Below are 16,692 nucleotides of genomic sequence, written 5' to 3'. Positions count from 1 at the left end.
GGGTCCCCGTCCCCAGACTTTTAATTCAAGGTAAAGCCCATATCCTGTTAGTTCAGGCTCCCATTAGATCGTGACCCACGCCTCTACCAACACCTAAGGGGAATGCTACCAGGTTGGGAAGCTCCTAGCCCCATTGGACAAGGATGTAAACAAGGTAACGAGACGTGATCACAATCTGAAATGAAGTGTTTTTAAATAAGCTCATTTCTTGCTCATCTTCAAAGGCGGAACCTGTCATACACTGATACCATGTCAAACACAGACTCCCAGCCTCGGGGCACTTGGCTTAACACAGGTAAACAACTTTTTGCTCACTGATTCCCGCGAGAAAGTCCACTCCCTGTAGTATGCGTCAAATAAATCTACAGTCATACAGTATGTACAACATTCATAACTCTGTAGTTACGATGGAGTTGTGTGTGTATTTGAACTGAATGAAAACACATTGACTTTACCAATGAATGAATGAGTGAGTGATTTGGGTTTAACACTGCTTATAAGAGAATTCCAGTTGTATCACGGCGTGTCAGCATGAATTGGGAGGAAAGCCTGAAATGATGCAGGTCTCAGACGTTTACCACCTCTGGGAAACCCACGAGCACGGGTATGGTGCTGACAAACCTAGAAACATAATCGGGGCGAACCGGGATTCGAACCCACGACCATAGGTTTCTGGGATGCAAGGGACGCAACTCTGCACAGCAAATCGCTGCGCCTTAGACAACTGGGCCACCCATGACCTGACTTTACCAATGATTTTAAAGAGATAATTGAGATATTATTGATGAAAAATACCTGATGAAAGAGTAGCATATACTCCGAAACGTTGTGTTCCTCATAATAAAGAAGTTGATGTCAATAAATTCTCTTCCTTATAAGATATTATTAATCTCTAATATTGTACCATGATTTTTTCACCACCTTTTGTTTTCAGGAAAAACACTTGCAAATGGTTTTAATGGTCACATGACATAAGACATAATTAAAAAAAAATAAAAATTTCTGACATAAATTGCCTCCATAAATTGTCAACATTTAAAACCCATTATTTTGCTCCAAATGAATAATAAGTCATTGAATACTAAATGAATGTCAAGAAAGGTACTACTGTTGTGTTTTAACAGTGTTTTTATATCACATTTGACCCATCTTTATCTCTTAGAAATGGAAACAACAAATTCATATTTACTAAATAAAAAAAGTTAAAAACCCAATTTGGTTTTATATGACTATAGTTAATATGTCAAGGCGTGACAGATTAACTACAGTCATATAAAAACATTGTATGTTCTTTGGGTTGTTCTCTAAGCTGTGTGTAAGAGTATGTTGTACCCCATCAACAGTGGCCTCTTCAACATATGACACATCTGAATGAGTAAATATACACTGCTCTTCCCACATGGAGATTCGGTCATACTTGTAAACTTAGCACACAAGTCTTCTCCTAGACCTATCGCTTTCCAAATGCGTACTGAAATGTTATGAATGAAAAAGTTGTTGTCATTAAAAATTACAAATTTCATTGATTTCTTAGCTGTGCCACAAGTCAAGTAGACACAAGTCTTACCAAAGCAATAAGCAGCTATCTTAGACTTTGATTTAAGAGACACACATATAATAATACATTTTCTAAATATTTCATTACAATTATTTTGTTGTTAATCAGTCCTATATCTCGTGAGATGATTCCAAAATATTACTCACAAGTTTTGAATTAAATCAAACATATTTTTAGATATTAATAGCACATTCTTTTGTACCTTAAAAATCCATAAAAACCTGCCATTAAACAATTGCTTCTTAAATCAGATTCTTTTCTTAATAAACCAAAGTCAGAAAACAGCAATGAAAACAGAAATATATTGTCATGAACTATTTCCATATAAAACAATGTACTTACACACAGGGAATGGACAATACGCCCATGGTGAATAGTTCCCATTCAACATCGTGCAGTACTTGATGGATCTTGTGTAACAGATTCTCAATCCGGTTGTGTTTTGCAGAGATAAAAGAGGTTATCACTAAAAGTTGGAATTTGATCAAGTGCTGCGAAAAAACCCAGCTCCACTGCAGGTTGGTATAAGCACACAGTGAAATGATTCCGACACAAGGCAACAATGACGGACGCTACAGCTCCCACATACAGAATCTGTAGCCCTGGTGTAGAATGTACAGCATGTAGAAGGTCCCATCAACTCACACACACACTCACCCCATCACAGACTTCATAGTTGACGATTAAATGTTTTAATCCCTTTAGGAGACAAGTTGGAATTATCATTAGTGTGTAAAATGTTTGCTTTAACCAAACCTAACAGATTTTTTATCACAGGGTCTAACTTCAAACTCAATTCTTTTTATTACCTAATATTTTAGATAAACAGCAATGTATTACAGAATGCTTTTAATATCAACAGAATACACTGCTTATATAGCAATAGCCATAACTTTTAGAGGCCATTAACCAATTCAGTTTCAACTGAAAAATGTCCAATTTGAATCACTATGATTTCTTCCCAACAGACATCAGTGCCAACTGATAAGACGAATACTTCTTAAGGCTGTTTCATACGAAGAAACAAGGTTAACACCAACAAACACTTATCAAGCGGAACTTTGCACTTTTAAAATATCTCAAGTACAAGATCAGCTACGCCAAATTTCAAGATCACAATGATTTAAAACACAGGAGGACTTTATGGAAACAATGTCTGCTATCACCTCCAACTAAACACCACTGAAAGAATCTCCAACTTTCCAAAATTCATCAATGTCTCGATTCCTATATCCAAAATTAATCAATGTCCCGAGTCCAATATCCAACATTCATCAATGTCCCGAGTAAAATATCCAGTGTCGTCAAATGTAGATATGTATGAAATGAGTTGTCTTCCGAGTAGTCCCAACTGTAGCCAACTACCAATCAAATTGCAAATGCTATGTAATCCAATCACATTGAAGTACATGCAACACGAGTGCCATCCAATGTGTGTCTGAACACCCCGAACTTAAGTGAACAACAAATACATAAACACATTCAGGGCAGATGGGTCTCTCTATCCTGCTTGCATACACATAATCCAACTGCTTATAGTACCCACTGCACAAACAACGTGTCTTTATGGCCTTGAGAGATTCCACGAATACACACAGGAAAAGAGTTCCTCAATTAAATGACGCACACGACTGTGTATGTGAAAACAATAAGGTTGAGCCGTGTCACTCACGACACAGTGAAGCAGCCTATGTCCGGGGACACTGAGCAATGGAGTGGAACTTGTAGCTTGTTCCTCAGCACTAGGCTTTTACACATACATTAACCTACATCATACAACAAGTTTCAATCCTAGCAAACAGACACCATTCACCAACCCGTCATTGAACTACCGCTCACTATTTTTAAAACATGCATAAAGGCAGAAGAAAAAAATGGACTTTGAATGAGACATGTTTCTAGAAGCTGATTTCTAAATATAGAGTGTACTACAATTTCACAAAGACATGATTGTTAATAATTGTTAGGTCTTATACATGAAGCTGGATAAATGACACATTCAGTGCAGTTATGTCAATAGGTTTTTTAATCCAATCTTTTCATAATTTTTTTAATTTATTTTGGCTGTCGGTTGAGTAGGTGGCGTAGATGGGTGGTAGGTGGTTGGGTGAGTGACGTAGATGGGTGCTTGGTAGGTGGTCGAGTGAGTGATATGGGTGGTTGGTAGGTGGTCGAGTTAGTGACATGGATGGTGGGTAGGTGGTCGAGTGAGTGACATGGATGGTGGGTAGGTGGTCGAGTGAGTGACATGGATGGTGGGGAGGTGGTCGAGTGAGTGACATGGATGGTGGGTAGGTGGTCGGGTGAGTGACATGGATGGTGGGTAGGTGGTCGAGTGAGTGACATGGATGGTGGGTAGGTGGTCGAGTGAGTGACATGGATGGTTGGTAGGTGGTCGAGTGAGTGACGTAGATGGTGGGTAGGTGGTCGGGTGAGTGACATGGGTGGTTGGTAGGTGGTCGAGTGAGTGACATGGATGGGGGGTGGGTAGGTGGTCGAGTGAGTGACATGGATGATGGGTAGGTGGTCGAGTGAGTGACGTAGATGGTGGGTTGGTGGGTGGTCGAGTGAGTGACGTAGATGGGGGGTTGGTGGGTGGTCGGGTGAGTGACATGGATGATGGGTAGGTGGTCGGGTGAGTGACGTAGATGGTGGGAGGTGGTCGAGTGAGTGACATGGATGGTGGGTAGGTGGTCGAGTGAGTGACATGGATGGTGGGTAGGTGGTCGAGTGAGTGACGTAGATGATGGTCGGTGGGTGGTCAAGTGAGTGACGTAGATGGGTGGTGGGGAGGTGGTCGGGTGAGTGACATGGATGGTGGGTAGGTGGTTGAGTGAGTGACGTAGATGGGTGGTGGGTAGGTGGTTGAGTGAGTGACGTAGATGGTGGGTAGGTGGTCGAGTGAGTGACATGGATGGTGGGTAGGTGGTCGAGTGAGTGACGTAGATGGGTGGTTGGTAGGTGGTCAAGTGAGTGACGTAGATGGGTGGTTGGTAGGTGGTCGAGTGAGTGACGTAGATGGGTGGTGGGTAGGTGGCTGAGTGAGTGACGTAGATGGGGGGTTGGTAGGTGGTCGGGTGAGTGACATGGATGGTGGGGAGGTGGTCGACTTAGTGACATGGATGGTGGGTAGGTGGTCGAGTTAGTGACATGGATGGTGGGGAGGTGGTCAAGTGAGTGACGTAGATGGGTGGTTGGTAGGTGGTCAAGTGAGTGACGTAGATGGGTGGTCGGTGGGTGGTCAAGTGAGTGACATAGATGGATGGTGGGGAGGTGGTCGAGTGAGTGACATGGATGGTGGGTAGGTGGTCGAGGTTAGTGACATGGATGGTGGGGAGGTGGTCGAGTGAGTGACGTAGATGGGTGGTCGGTGGGTGGTCAAGTGAGTGACATAGATGGATGGTGGGGAGGTGGTCAAGTAAGTGATGTTGATGGATGGAAGGGGGATGAGTGAGTGAGTGATTGAGTGAGTGAGTGAGTGAGTGAGTGAGTGAGTGAGTGAGTGAGTGAGGAAATGGGTTTGATTGAGAGAGGAAGAAAGTGAATATGTGACAAAGATATTATTTTTGGTAGGAAAGCAATTGAAACAAGAGACAAAAATACACAAATGTTACGGAAATAGTTATTCAACTTGTACACACTTAAACAACAAGGCTGCAGCCCCAAATCTCCCCAAGGAACATACTCGTTAGAATATCAAATAAAAAATGACGACTATATGTCAACAGACCCCCATTGAGACACATACAATTTTTCTAACATGATTGTGCATAATCAAATAAATAGGCGGACACAAATCTCAAGATCCTCATAGCAGCATAGGAAGGAGTTTAATAGTACCTATACACTCACCCAGCTCACAGTACTTTACATAAGTTTGGCATTTGAGCTGAACGTGTGAGCTGACATTGCAATGCCCTGAGAGCTGGTGGATAACAACCGGCAATACAACACTCATATTAACAGGGGAGATTCCGGGTTGGGCTCTCAATGACGTCAATCAGTTGACCTAAAACCATTCAAGGAGAACCGTTTATACACATTTCACGCCGTGCCAGCATGAGACAGTTCCTTGACACATGTCTTCCAGCAATAATAAAGCATAAGCCATGTTAATAATCAGCAGTGAAGATAGAAACCTATGAAAGTATTATCACAAATATTTCCATACAAATGACTGTCTTGGGGGCCTAGTTGACTTAATAGTCTAAATATAGGCACCTACACTTGACCTAGATTAGTGATGAAGGGGCTGGATATCTGTCTGCCTGTCATGCCTGTCGTATCTACATATCTAATCTTTGAAACTCAAAACCAACGCACTTAAGTCTTCAGGCAAGTCATGTTTGAACTCAAATTTAATGACCTATCCATCTGGCCCATTAAATTCACATCATCTTCAACTGAAAAGCATGTTTTACATAAAACTCTGACTTGAACACATTGCTTGCACAACATGAAGGTCATCATCGTGAGTTTGCTCCGCGGAATAAAAAAATGAACTTGATCACACGATTGAAATTTTATGTTTAGCATCATTTTTGTCAAAATGTGATCCATTTCTCTCCCATGTCTGCCACATGAGTTATTGCCCCTGTTTGGGTACTTGCGTCCTTGACGTAGGACTTGAGTCTATTTAAACACGAACCCTGCTTGGTAGACTAACATTTAGTCTCTGAAATCTTATATTACACAATACCCTTCTTGACTCTAAAATTAAACCAAAAAAATTTCCGATTCTGATTTCAGAGAGCTAGCTAGAGCTGGCGAGACTTGCTTTTGTATACATATCTAGATTATTTTTTTTTCATAAAATAAATATATTCCTCAGTCATGGTGCAGGACTACCAGCTCGGAGACTCGAATACACATCAAGTACTCAGATATATACTTGTCAAATCATTCTAGACTTAAGTTGAACTTACTAAAGTGAGTGAGTGAGTGAGTTGGGTTTAAAGCCGCTTTTAACATTATTCCAGTTATATCACGGCGTGTCAGCTTAATGTGGGAGGAAAGCCCGAAGTGATGCAGGTCTCAGATGTTTACCACTTCGGTGAAACCCACGAGCACGGGTATGGTGCTGACAAACCTAGAAACATAATCGGGGCAAATCGGGATTCGAACCAACAGTCATAGGTTTCTGGCATGCCCATGGGATGCAACTCTGCACAGCGAATCGCGGCGCCTTAGACGACTAGGCCACCCGTGCCCCCGAACTTACTAAAGAAATTCTCCAGGGTGTGGGAGACAGACTACTCAAGTTCCTGTCAGGGCCCTGATCAAATGGTTTAAACAGGCCTCGATTTCTCGGCTATCTTGGGAATTAACTGTGTTCCAATTTTAGAATGAAAATCAGGGGTCCTTGTCATAACTCCAATATTGAATGTTAAAATGTCAGGTTGGTTGGTTGGTTTGTTGTTTAACGCCGCACTCAGCAACATTCCAGCTATATGACGGCGGTCTGTAAATAATTGAGTCTGGACCAGACAATCCAGTGATTGATATTATGAGCATCGATCCACGCAATTGGGATCGATGACATGCATCAACCAAGTCAGTGAGCCTGACCACTTGATCCCGTTAGTCGCCTTTTACAACAAGTATAGTCACCTTTTACGGCAAGCATGGGTTGCTGAAAACCTGTTCTACCCCGGAATCTTTACGGGTAACCATGTCCTGGAAGCATGTGTTTGTCAGACAAGCCTGCTTCAGTGGGTGAGTGAGTGAGCAAGTTGGGTTAAGTCAGCTGAATGTGGGGTGAGTGAGTATGGTTTTACGACGCTTTTAGCAGTATTCCAGCAATATCACAGCGGGGACACCAGAAATTCGGCTTCACACATTGTACCCATGTCGGGAATCGAACCCGGGTCTTCGGTGTGACGAGCGAACGCTTTAACCACTAGGCTACCCAACCGCCCCATCGCAGCTGAATGTGGAAGGAAAGCTTAACGAGATACAGGTCTCAGACTTTTACCACTTTGGTGAAACCCACAAGAATGGGTGTGGTGCTGACAAACCTCGAAACATAATCAGGGCGAATCAGGATTCAATCACACAATCACAGGTTTCAGTTTTCTGGTGCATCCAAGGGAAGCAACTCTGCATTGTGAACTGAGACGCCTAAGATGACTGGCCCACTCGTGGCCCCACTTCAAAGAGGATATTGCTGTAATCGGACCTTTATGTTCTTTTGATGTCAGAGTGTTTCAACTTACAAAATGTGGAACACAAACACAGTTTCAAAGGAAAACAAATGTATCAGAAAGAAAATAAATAATTGCAATGCTAAGCATCCCCCTTTAACATCAGCCAAAAGACATATATATATCCCAATTGCGTAGATCAATGGTCATGACGTCAATCACTGGATTGCCTGGTCTAGACTCGATTATTTACAGACCGCCGTCATATAGCTGGAATAATGCTGAGTGCGGCGTTAACAACAAACAAACAAAACTTCAGAAATATTCACATATTTAAAGTGATCAAACATATTCTATTCAATATTAAAAATTCAGATTTAGAGTTACCTCCCTTTCACTGCCATCATCATTTCCACATCAAATGGCTACCTATCCCACCAATTATGTCAAAATTTTAACCCACCTTCAAACAATGAATAAGGCAACATGGTTCATGTACTTTATTCAAGATAAGGATTTATATAGGTTACTCATGAGATATTCATGGGATGTTTAACGAAGTATGCATCACCTACATGGACATAAGTGATGCAGAAATGCCAACAGAACTTGCTAGGTACTAAAATATATCGGTCTGATAGTAAATTAAGAAGAAATGTTTCTAAACAAAAAGACTGACACTTAAAAACTGTGAATATTTCAACACTGCGCCGGAAGATACTGTGTTGCAAATAGGCCATGACTTAAAAGCTGCACTCTTAATGTCTTAAGTGAATGAAGTCACTTTAAAAAGCTCATTCAGTAAATGCAAAGTGCATGAACCATATGCTCTAATTATAAATATTATCCTATTCTCACACAGATTGAGGGCTCGCTTTGCTGAAAACAGGCCCTGAGTGAGCTTTGCAAACAACAGCTAGTGATCAACAGCAGGCTTCAGTTTGATATATCCCAGTTCAGGGCTGTTTGAGAAAGACACAGCGACTACATCTGACTAGGGCAGGGACGGGTAACTCGCATACTCAGGTCAGGAGTGTCCAGCCGAGGACCCATGCAGCCACAGGACTACCCAGACCCGTGGTTAGTCATGTGATGTAGTGTTTAATGATAATAACAAGAAAACTCCATGGTTACCCAACAAGTTGCTCATGTTCGCATTTCTTTCTGACTAAGCACGCATTCATTCTGACTTTTACATGTTTGGGTAAAGATGAAGCTTCAGTCAACTTCAGTGGATTGATGATCAGATTGTTTAATACGCATACTGACATAGTTGGCTTTGGCTCCGAAAAAACGATTCCCAATCGGCATTTGTACACAACTTGAGACCTAAAGCAGGTTTCCGTGTAGGGTCAGGTAAAAAGGGGCCCCAGTAGTAGTAGTAGTGGTAGTAGTAGTAGTAGTAGTAGTAGTAGTAAATTTGGACTCGCCCCAGCCCTAACTTTGACCATACTTTCCCTAAGGTATTGTCAACACAAAGCCCACAATATCATAATTGCCCATTGTCTACTTTCTGTTCCACAAACATTTGCCTACTTTTTAATTGAAAAAAAAGATGGGATTTGTTTTGCCTGATCATGTATTGGGCTGAAGACGTCAAGAAGTTGCCGTTATTCAGCCAACTCAAACAACATACAGTGAACTATGTTTATAACGAACACGCTTATAATGAACTGACGGATAAAATGAAATAAAATCAGTGGTCCCTTTGAGTTTGTTATAAACGTAGTTTATTGTATAAGATCTCATGATTTACATTTGATGCTGGGAGGGGAGACAGGCTAATTTGAACTGTAAGTAACCATCAAAGGAATATTGTCTTTATTGAGATTATTCCACTAATGTTGCAATGAGTGAGTGGGTTTGGTTTAATGCCGCTTTGAACAATATTCAGTTATATCACAGTGTGTCAGCTTGATGTGGGAGGAAAGCCTGAAGTGATGCAGGTCTCAGGGCGGGTATGGTCCTGACAAGCCTGGAAACATGAATCGGGTGAACCAGGTTTCGAACCCACAATGCTGGCGTGATCAAGTGACGCACCTAAGTACAGTGAATTGTGGCACCTAAGACGACTCAGCCACCCTTGCCCACAGAACATAAAAGACTTCATGATCCACATCAGCTGTGGCAGCAGGGAGACAGGCTATATTGGACTGGGAAGTATCCTTTTCTGGAATACTGTCTCCACCAAGTTTATTCCTGTGATGTCGCAATGATTGTAGACCCGCCCACATAAATTAGTGAAACAGCACAGCCTTTGAGAGGGAGAGGAGAGGAAGGGGGAGGTTTTGAAGAAGAAAGGGATATTAAGTGACTGACTGAGTGAGTGAGTGAGTTTGTCTTCTTAAGGAGCATTAATTCCAGTCATAAAACAGCAATGAGTGAGTGAGTGAGTGAGTGAGTATGGTTTTACACTGCTTTTAGCAATATTCCAGCAATATCACGGCATTGGACACCAGAAATGGGCTTCACACATTGTACCCATGTCAGAAATCGAACCTGGGTCTTAAGCATGTTGAGTGAACGCTTTAACCACTAGGCTACCTGATCGACCCCAGACCATAACAGGCCAATGTCAATTTCAGTCACAAGTCTCACAGACGACCCTAAGATTCCGCTACAATAACAAGGGAAAAGGGAAAGCTCAACTTGACATCTACATTCCTTTCAAACTGAGGCAGTAACACTGAAACATGATACATATTACCTGCACTGTGGAGTATAACAAAGTGTTATACATCAAAGCAATTCCAGCTAGGCAATAATTGTTAAAAATAGATTCATCGGAATATATACAATAAAGTTATTGCAGTGTGAATTTCGAGACAGACAGATGTTTAGCATTGCATGAAATACCAGTCCCAAGCCGAATTCTGTGTTAAAATTACCAATAATCTGCATCTAAAATTACAAAATTCTGAGGTTAAAGCATAATATTTCCCCTACATTAATACAAACTCATTTATACATTCTAATCTCTGACATGTGTCTGACATTTATTTCTGAAGTCGTATACCATGTAAACATTAAAAAGTGAGAATGATATATTTCAAATTTTGTTTTATTGTAGGATTCATATTTTGTATGTTTCAATCGCATATTATATGTTTGGGCATCAATTGAGGACATTTCTGTAGAAAAGCTTGAAAATAATCAAAATTGGTGTATTGATAAAAAAAAGCAAATATTATTATTTTTATGGTAAGTTACATTTTCAGCAGATTTTTTGGCGATCGCAGAATCTCAGAATAGTCTGGGACTGTACTACATTTGATAGAGGTCAGTAGGAAATATGGTACCACTGTGCGAAGTGGGGGGAAGTCAGGGTTACGTATAGTTGCGTATAGTAACTGCTTTATTGTAAAAGATTTGTATTGATAATATATAGGATACAGGTATTTGTTCTGCGATACGTATTGCAATATACTAGGAGCGAAAATATTGAGAGTGATTGACACTGATTGGACATGCAGATCCTATTTTCTATATATTAATCAACATGGTCAGTCACTGTTATTTTGTAGTCATGGATACAGGGGAGATAAGAACATGAGAGAAAAATCACTTCTGTGTTTCTAATGTTTTGCCAATCAATTTCTAAAGGAAACATCATTTGGAATGACTTTTTATGTAGATATTAGGTTAAAAAGATACCAATAATAACAAAACCTGTTGTATTATTTTTACCCAATATAGCATAACACAGAAAACATATTACAATATGTTTATCATTTGAAACGTGTGCTGCAGTACTAATCAGTGTACGCAGAAAACACTAGAACATATCGTACAGAAAAAAACAGTTGTTTAATTATCTTAATAAAAATATAATAAAAAGGAGCACAGATACTCTCTTCATTCCTGATACTGCAGTAATCTAGACTTGCCAAACATTATGGACTTGCATGGGCTGTATTGGATATATTTGCATCAGGGTCTGTAAGACAGACTAATAAAACACCCACAAACCTCACACATTTTATCCATGTTGACAATTGAACCAAGGATTTGTGCTACGAGCAAATGCTTTAACGACAGACTTCCCTACAATAAGGATCTGAATGTCCTGAAATCTGACTTGCGAAATCGGACAATATTTGCTTTGTCAAAGATAACTGCTTAGATTGTAATAGCAAATAAAATTTTAAAGATATATGAAGGTAACTGCTTTCCAGCTGTGCATAAGTTGCCGGGTACGAACAATCTAGAGATTATTGAATGAGTGACATCGACTTTATGAAAAGTGTCATAATTGTTGTGTTTAAAAAAACACACACGAATGAAATAATCTCTATCAATGACACTTTATAATCAGCTGTAGTGAGATGCCGTGAAAAGGGGTTTAACATAGCGCTCAAGATTATTTCACTTATATAGCGACAAGCATGCACACGTCTGCTGCTTGTACTAGTCCGGACTATCCACTGGACCATGATGTGGACTCAGCTGTTGATGCAGCCAGGGATCAAACCACCGGGTTTTGTTTGTTTGTTTGTTTGATTAACGCTGCACTCAGTAATATTCCAGCTATATGATGGCGGTCTGTGTAAATAATCAAGTCTGGACCAGAAAATCCAGTGATTGATATCCATACATATACGATGACATGCAGCGAACCTGACCACCCAAATCCGTTAGTTACCTTTCACGACAAGCACAGTCGCCTTTTATGGCAAGTATGAGCTGCTGAAGACCTATTCTACCCCGGATCTTCATGGGTCTCAAACCACAGGGTAGACTCTGCTATACTACTGAAGTAGTAGAGGCTTCTATACTGACTCAGCTTTACTATTAAAGTAGTAGAGGCTTCTATACTGACTCAGCTATACTATTAAAGTAGTAGAGGCTTCAGTACTGACTCAGCTATACTATTAAAGTAGTAGAGGCTTCTATACTGACTCAGCCATACTATTAAAGTAGTAGAGGCTTCTATACTGACTCAGCTTTACTATTAAAGTAGTAGAGGCTTCTATACTGACTCAGCTATACTATTCTGTACTGAAACCAACGTTGAGAAGCTGGCATTGTCCATGAGAAATCAACAGGCAGTCATTACAATTGTCACGTCATTACACTGTACATCAACAATTACGGCAATCGTTATTACGCTGTATGGATTTTTACACAAAGGTAGAAACACACAGACAATAAATACAGATTATCTCGCTTGTTATCCCAGAACAAACAAGCGTATTAACCTCCTTATCATGTAATGTAATTCTTAAATTCCAAATTGAAAGCAAAATCTCTGCCATACAGTACCTAAACATCACAAGTTTTCCTGGAATGTACTCATTAATATATTACATCAATGTTTAACCTTTCAAAGAAAATATTTAAAAAAACGCCATATCTTTGTCAGTGATTGTCTTTCACAGCATTCCATAGGTCCACCAGCCAAAGCTGGTTTGGGTATCTTAGACTATTATTTGATCATAACAATTATCCGAGTTACTTATCAAAAACTTGATGGTCAAATTTTACTCAATCAACCCTAGACAAGGGCAAAGCTACGTTTGTTTGAAAACACTGAAAGTAGTACCAACAAGACTTCTTTTATTTGCATATTTATGACCATAGCTGCTTTATCCCGTCAAGAAACCAACCCATTACAGGATAAATTGTAACATTACTTGTATGTGATTACAAGTCCTTCCATACCATCATGCTAGTCAAGATACACTCAACAGTTAGTTCACATGTCCAAGAGGGGTAAGGAACTGACATCACACAAACTACTCATCTTTAGATAGGAGTACCAAGATTTATCAAATATATCAAATATTTCAAATATCAAACAGCCTATGGAGATACGTACTGTTATTGAAATAAAGCTAACATGGCAACAGACACATTTGTATGACACCTTCAAGCAGCCGGACACACACATTCTTGGGCTGGGATGGGTAACTCGAGTAATCGGGTCGGCTGGGTACTGAGTAGGACCCGGGTACCCACAGGCTAGTCACATGATTATATTGTTTAATGGCAAAATTATCTTGAACTCTATGGTTACACTATAAATGACAAATGTTTCTCATTTCTTTCTGACTATGCACACATTCCTTCTGACTTTGTTTGCATAAAGATAAAACTTCAGTGTATGCATGACCAGATTGGTACATATGTGGATCTAAATACACTGTGACAGGAGTATGGTCAATTGTTTCCTATCTGACATTTTATACCTATCTCTCGAGACCTACAGCGGGTACCCGAGTAGGGTAGGGTAGGGTAGGGTAGGGTAGGGTAGGGTAGGGTAGGGTAGGGTAATAGGGGGTTGGGTACCCGGTTAGTAAATTTTGACTCATCCAAGCCCTAATATAGTCCCACTCTAGACACATAATCCCATCAAGCACATGCACATCATCCGAATCCAAATTACTGACTTTCTATGTATAAGTGACAGACGGAAATTCAGAAACTGTCAAATATATCCTTTTTAAATCAAATCAATAATCTTTTGTAAAATAAAATATCCTGAAAGATCAAAGCTTTAAATTAAAAATTCAGAGACTATCAAATTTATCATTTAAAAATCAAAATCAAATACTTTTACGGTGGACAAAATGTTTGGAACAGAAATAAAATGTCGTCCCTTCTCAAGGAGTTGAATTTGCTGAGCATGTTCTCTTCACAGGACTCAATATACGGGGAGTGGAGTATCATACCTGTAACTAGATACCACAAGCTTCTCCATGCACGAGTGAGGCGAGTGATAACAGGGTTGTTTGACTTTTAGTAAACAGATTCTAATCAATACTTCCCATGCAGTCATTCACGGATCAAGCCACAAAATGGTGTGTCACAAGGTTTGGTGACTTGAAGCAACGTGGGTGGCACCCTCTAGGTGCAGGACTCAAGTGTTTCTTCGCTGGAACTAGTGTCACCGACAGCCAAATACTGACCTAGCATCCTCTCTACATGGCCAAGTGGGATCACATTAATACATGCCAGAATTCACTCTCATGTTGTACATTACCTCTGGGCTGGCATGCGGTGGAAATGGCAACATCTATAAAGGGAGATAACTCTTACCTCTTCTGCCCATATTTGTAAAGCTGTTAATTTCCATGGCTATTTCATGGGAGCCAATTGTGTCTGGAACAACACAAACAAACACGATAATATAACACCATGAACCATTGCAACATCGTCAAATACAAAACTGAATCAACGTAAGAAAAAAAGCATTCTGTGAAGATGTTCACCATCAGACATAATGTTGTGATGTCATGGTAACCTGTGGGATGTTGCAAAGGGGAACGGGTCCTAATTTATCAACTATCCATCAGGGTACCAAAAAGGTTGGATGGTCGAATATGAGCGAGTATATTTTATTGCCTCTCTTAGCAACAGCCCAGCAATATCACAGCAGAAGACACCAGAAACAGGCTTCACATATTGTACACATGTGAAGAATCGAACTCAGGCCTTTGGTATGGAGGGGGCACAGATGGCCAAGTCGTCTAAGGCGCCGCGATTCGCTGTGCAGAGTTGCGTCCCTTGGGCACACCAGAAACCTATGATTATGGGTTCGAATCCTGGTTCACCATGATTATGTTTCTAGGTTTGTCAGCACCATACCAATGCTCATGGGTTTCACTGAAGTGGTAAACGTCTGAGATCTGCATCACTTCGGGCTTTCCTCCCACATTAAGCTGACACGCCGTGATATAACTTGAATACTGTTAAAAGAGGCGTTAAACCCAACCCACTCACTCACTCTGGCACTGAGAGAAATACCTCAACTACTTGGTCCCCAAACTCCCATCCCCAAATCCCCTTTTATAATTTATCTAGGAGACAGTGTAGTGACTAGGACACTGCTCAAGAGAGAGACACGTTCACACAAACACTAAGAGCTCATGTGCCTAAAAACAAAGTGTCATATGTGCTGCTTCTTATCTCCAACCCCAACCAGCAAGAGGGTGGGCGGGGGAAATAATAATAAAAGCTAAAAAATATATATATAAAAAATTCCACCAATAGTGTAACTTATGTATGACATTTTAAAGTTCAGAACAATTGGTACCAGTCGTTACATTAATTAATGACGTACAATGAGTCGGTTTGCTTCGGAAACAAATTCTTTATAAACATATCTGAAGAAAGATCAAGCTGACCTGAGGATTTTATGAGTCTGCAATGGCAGGGGTATTTTTTTTTATCACATCGGGGGATACATTTCCACAGCGGCAGGGAACATAGTGATAAGAAAACTTTTCGTATTTTATGTCAGAATGAAAATTCACGGTGGGCGGGCAGATGGGAAAGAAAGAAAAAAATAGGTATAGCCTCAAATCACCTCATTCCCAAAATTTGTCTCTATTAAAATGTTTTTATTTCTATTACTTGATCTCAGTGCTATGAATGTCATGTCAAGAATGGGAGTTATGATTGTCTTAGTGCAAAGATTGCTTTGTGGCACTAGGTCCAGTTCTGTTTTGTTCTAATTTCATATTCTTAAGAAGATTGAGGTGAACCATAATTCAATTCTAGTTCATTATTTAGTAAGAATGAAATTGTCATATGATTCTATTCTGCCGAGGACAAGCATCCTTACTTGTCTGATCACTTTCTTAACTGAGATCAAAAAAGGAACTAAAATATGTCAAATGTCCCGACATTTGAATTCAAGCGACTTCCTTCCAATGGAGCAGCAAAGCGAAAGTGTGTTAAGTGTTCAAATACTTGTAAGGTTTCCCCCATCAACAAGCATCCTATATCAAAGTAAGCCAAGACACTTTGGACCAGAGTATTGTATTCTAGCCAACATTATTTCGCAACACACAACCTGACTGAAGTACTTGCCCAGACAAGAATGGAAATATTTTCCTGTTCATTATGTACATACAAGCTGATACAAACCAATGCTTTTGGTATCTTACTGATTTCGGCCCAAAAGCTTAGGTCATTAGGTAAATAAATCATAAAAATAAAATTCCATTTTCAAATATTTCTTTTGATTTCCTCAAAATGCTAAGTAGG

The 16,692-nt window shown here is 40.2% G+C and overlaps 1 protein-coding gene across 12 annotated transcripts in view; it reads right to left on the bottom strand.

Moving 5' to 3' along the window:
• LOC124135050 (histone deacetylase 4-like) overlaps positions 1-16,692 on the bottom strand; it is a 156,595-nt gene that overhangs the window by 69,405 nt on the left and 70,498 nt on the right. For 9 of the 12 annotated variants that reach the window (XM_046500217.2, XM_046500227.2, XM_046500218.2 and 6 more), the window contains one exon: positions 14,740-14,802. The exons of 2 other annotated variants lie outside the window; for them this stretch is intronic. In XM_046500217.2, the coding sequence (XP_046356173.1) occupies positions 14,740-14,802 (63 nt within the window). Of the gene's footprint in view, positions 1-1,900; positions 2,395-14,739; positions 14,803-16,692 lie in introns of those variants that run through there. One more of the 12 variants, XM_046500224.2, reaches the window with a different exon arrangement.

This window comes from Haliotis rufescens, unplaced genomic scaffold (assembly GCF_023055435.1).
Source record: "Haliotis rufescens isolate VD_foot unplaced genomic scaffold, xgHalRufe1.0.p SCAF_10, whole genome shotgun sequence".
NCBI lineage: Eukaryota > Metazoa > Mollusca > Gastropoda > Lepetellida > Haliotidae > Haliotis > Haliotis rufescens.
Note: the sequence above shows the minus strand (reverse complement) of the source record. Positions and strands in the feature narration are given on the sequence as shown.